Raw genomic sequence first — 4468 nt, forward strand, 5'->3', positions numbered from 1 at the left:
GTGCTTTTGTTTTACGTGAAAGACTTTGACTCCATTTTCCATCGTGAGATGAGCTTATATGCATGCAATTCATCCACACATTATATGCATGCAATTCATCCACACATTATATGCATTAATCAACCCCACACTAACTAGATGATAACAACTTACAACTACACGATGACAAAAGTTATATATGCCATTTGGTCTTCGGTTCCGGTCAACAATTTACACTTCTGGACCACAAGAAAAAATTGATATATCAGACTTTTGTTTTAATTGAAAGACTTTGATTCCATTTTCCATCTTTTCATATTGTATTTCCTTTTTTGGCACACTTAATCATTTGAGAGCTTATATAATTGCAATTGATCCCACACTACTTTCTATGCAATTTATATCCCCAAAACAGAAAGTTTTTCGTTCCACTACTGTGAGTAATAATAATCTGAGAATATATGATGAGGCACTGCTCATCATTGACTACGTTTCTCCTTATTTGCCTTGTAGTACTGCTTCTTTCTCAATCTCTAATCCATTCCTTATCCCCTTCTTCTCAGTTGTGTCATCCTGATGAGAGCTCTGCCTTGCTCCAATTCAGAAACTCATTTTCCATCAACATTCCCATATTCTTCAATGAGGCAGACTTGAAGACTGTCTCTTGGAAGAATGGTACAGATTGTTGTTCATGGGATGGAGTGTTGTGTGATACTTTTTCAGGGCATGTCATTGGCCTTAACCTCAGTTATAGCCGTCTTCAAGGTCCTCTTCACTCCAATAGCACCCTTTTCTCACTTCGCCATATCCAAACTTTAATCCTTGACTACAATGATTTCTATGGCTCTTCAATTCCCCCGGAATTTGGTAGTTTTCTCAATATGAAAAGGCTTAGCCTCTATGATGCCAATTTTACCGGCTATGTCCCTGTCGAAATGTCTCACCTTTCTAAAATGACTTATCTCACCCTTTATTCATTCTCTTCAAGTGATAACATTTTGCTGGAGACATCTGTCTTGAAAAGAATGCTTCAAAACTTCACCAATCTCAGGGAACTTTCACTGGGTTATGTCAACATGTCTAATGTTGAACTAGCTAGTTCGTTCATGAATGTATCATCTTCTTTAAAGCTTCTTAATCTCTATTACTGTGGATTGCAAGGGAAATTTCCAGAAAATGTCTTTCGCTTACCAAACCTTCATCAGCTCTATTTATGGTACAACCATGATCTTATTGGTTCCATGCCTACATTTAATTGGAGCAGTCCACTCAGGTATGTAGATCTTTCCCAAACTAGAATCTCTATTGATTTTTCATACTTGTGTGCAAGTGCTAAGTCTTTACAGAGTTTGTATCTCAAGAATTGTAGTTTTATAGGATCATCATATTCTGCAATGTGGACTAACCTCCCTCAATTAGTGCAACTGACTTCTTTAGACCTCAGTTACAACAATTTTGGTGGCCAAATCCCATTGCTTTCTCTCAATCTTCAGCACTTTATCTACTTGGACCTTTCAAACAACAATTTTGTTGGCAATATCCCTGAATTTTCAAAAACAAACTCCACCCAAAGCCCCCCACAATTGAGTTTACAGCACCTCTCCTTATCTCATAACTTGCTCAGTGAATCAATACCTTCTTGGATATATTCTCTTCCCTATTTAGTGTATTTAGGGCTGGACAATAATAAACTTTCAGGCCCAATTTTAGAATTCCAATCCAAATCTCTTGAACACTTTAACTTGGGTTCTAATAAACTGCAAGGCCAAATTCCAAACTCAGTATTTCAACAAAGCAATCTCAAATGGCTAGATCTCTCAAACAATAATTTGGATGGTGTTCTAGAGTTGAACAAGTATTCAATGTTGAAAAATCTTCTGAGTCTCGAACTTTCTTTTAACAATTTCACTGTGGCCTCAAATAAATATGCCAATAGTGATCCATTCCCTCAACTCTCCCATCTGGGTTTGGCTTCATGCAATATTAGTCATATTCCACATATTCTCAAAAGCATGAAAAGATTAAACACCCTACAACTATCGTACAATCAAATTCATGGTAGGATTCCTGAATGGCTGTGGAATGAGGGAACAAGTTCATTGTCTGTATTGAATATTTCTTACAATTTTTTGAAACATGTAGAGAGAATTCCCTTTAAAAACCTGGCGTATTTAGATCTTCGATCTAACATGATTCAAGGGCCTCTTCCAATTGTTCCACCTTTGTTGAGAATACTTCTCATCTCAAACAATCATCTATCTGGAGAGATACCTTCTGCTTATTGCAATTTGAGTCAGTTAGATATCTTTGACGTCTCTAATAACAGTATTCATGGAAACATTCCTTCATGCTTTCAAAACAAGTTCTCTCTCACTGTTTTAGATCTGCATATGAACAATTTTAGTGGAGAAATCCCTCATGACATGTTTGAAAAGTTGATTGATTTGAGGAGTCTGCACCTTAGTGACAATCATCTAGAAGGATCCCTACCACACTCTATGCTCAATTGCCAAAGCTTGGAAGTTTTAGACGTGGGAAATAACAAGTTGAACGATACCTTCCCCCATTGGCTACAAGAGCTTCCAATGCTCCAAGTTCTTGTTTTGAAATCTAATAGATTCCATGGTTCTATAGGGGCACCTAAGGTTAAATTTCCTTTTCACAAGTTGCAAATCATGGATCTCTCCAACAATGAATTCAACGGCCTTCTACCAGCAAAGTATTTTGAAAGTTTCACGGCTATGATGGATGGACACACAAGCAGTAACTTCACAAGCATCAAACAACCTTATTACCAAGATTCTGTGATTGTTGTGGTGAAAGGTTTTGAGCGTTTATTAGAAAAAATCATAAGCATTTTTGTGACAATCGATTTCTCAAGAAATAACTTTGATGGGGAGATTCCAGAGTCGATTGGAAAGCTGAAATCACTAAAAGGGCTTAACTTTTCTCATAATAAACTAAAAGGCTTCATTCCAATGTCATTGGCAAATCTAAGTAATCTTGAATGGTTAGATTTGTCTGTGAATGGATTGATTGGAGAGATTCCCAGTAAAATGGTCGATTTGACGCAACTTTCACACTTAAACCTTTCATATAACAAATTGAAAGGATCAATACCTCTTGGAAACCAATTCCATACATTCAACAATGATTCATATGATGGAAACATAGAATTATGTGGATTTCCTTTGTCTAGATCTTGCAACAATGGGATGCAACAAGATGGTGATCGTGGCGAGAAACTTACCGATCACATAATATTTGATTGGAAAATTGTGATGATCGGATATGGATGTGGACTAATAATCGGAATATCTATAGGCTACATGGTGCTTTACACTGGAAGGTTTGACTATTGGCTATATAAAAAGGTTGGAGTAGGGGGACAAAGACAAAGAATATGTCGTAAAAGAAATGCTCGTTTGAGAAGAAGGCGCTAGCTAGAATATCAAACCAGCAAGCTCATGATCAAGAAAAGTACTGTTGACTGCAGGTAAGCTTAGAAAACATATTATGATTGTAATATCTTTGCATTTCAAATTATTACTTTGTATTTTTATATCAACTAAACTGGATTATTGATGCTAATAATGCATTATTTATTTGTTCTTGTTTTATGTTGGTATGTAAAAATATCTTACAGAAAGATGGGACAATGTTGTTGAAGGTTTAGCTCCTGACTGATGTGTTAGAGCCCTCATCTTATTTTCTTGTACTTTAAATCTTGTTTCCCTCTATAGATGTAGTCATTGAACTATTGAAGGGTAAAATGAAGAATGTTTTATTTCCATTTTCAAATCTAATTGTAGTTTGAATGTCATGCCTTGTGGTGTGATTCAAGTCACTTATGTCTATAAATAGAGTTAACTACTCTATTATTTGTAATAGAGAGTTTACAAACTTAGAAAAAGAAAAGTTTATTTTGAGAGTTGGAGGGCTGTTAAAGAGTTCTAGGTGTGTTTGATCCTAATCTCTCATGTAAGATGTTTTGTAATCCATTTTTGATTTCACTGTGAAGCTCGATTGTATGGCTACTCTCTTTGATCATCAATAAAGTTTCTCAAGCAATTTGTGTAGCTGCTCTACCCTTGGAGTAGGGAGCAAAGACACATTGTCTTTGTCTATTCGAACCAAGTAAACTTGGTGTGCTCATTGCTGTTCTTTTTGTTTTTAATCTTCAATTTATAAAACTGTTATTCATCATCCTAATTCAATTCTATTTTTGTTTGTTCAATGATCAATGTTCTTGAGAGTGTTGTTAAAAACACTACATGCCTAATATTATATTATGGCCATGGTTCTTGAGTACTGCAAGAAACATGTCGAAGCAACAATCACTTCCAACGCAGTCGAAGCCCTCTTCAGCGACAATCCCGAAAACAAACGCATCAGGGAGAATCTTAGGAGTTGGGATGCTGAATTTGTTCACGTCGATGATTCTGACATTATTAATATAAAATATTTTGAGATAATTATTCAATCATAT

The 4468-nt window shown here is 35.8% G+C and overlaps 1 protein-coding gene across 2 annotated transcripts; it reads left to right on the forward strand.

Annotated features, from left to right (window-relative positions):
- The first annotated feature begins 368 nt into the window (after window positions 1–368).
- Window positions 369–4106, forward strand: LOC133783246 (receptor-like protein 54). Of its 2 annotated transcripts, none has more exons than XM_062222794.1 (2): window positions 369–3475; window positions 3626–4106. In XM_062222794.1, the coding sequence occupies exon 1, from the start codon at window positions 441–443 to the stop codon at window positions 3420–3422; it is 2982 nt and encodes a 993-aa protein (XP_062078778.1). In that variant the 5' UTR covers window positions 369–440; the 3' UTR covers window positions 3423–3475; window positions 3626–4106. The 2 variants fall into 2 exon arrangements, with proteins under 2 accessions (XP_062078778.1, XP_062078779.1); XM_062222795.1 differs by having other exon boundaries at window positions 3630–4106.
- Window positions 4107–4468: the final 362 nt, after the last annotated feature.

The sequence above is a fragment of the Humulus lupulus genome, chromosome 6 (assembly GCF_963169125.1).
Source record: "Humulus lupulus chromosome 6, drHumLupu1.1, whole genome shotgun sequence".
NCBI lineage: Eukaryota > Viridiplantae > Streptophyta > Magnoliopsida > Rosales > Cannabaceae > Humulus > Humulus lupulus.

Coding starts and splice junctions, on each gene's coding strand:
- LOC133783246 (XM_062222794.1), top strand. CDS start 441: ATGATGAGGCACTGCTCATCATTGACTACGTTTCTCCTTATTTGCCTT.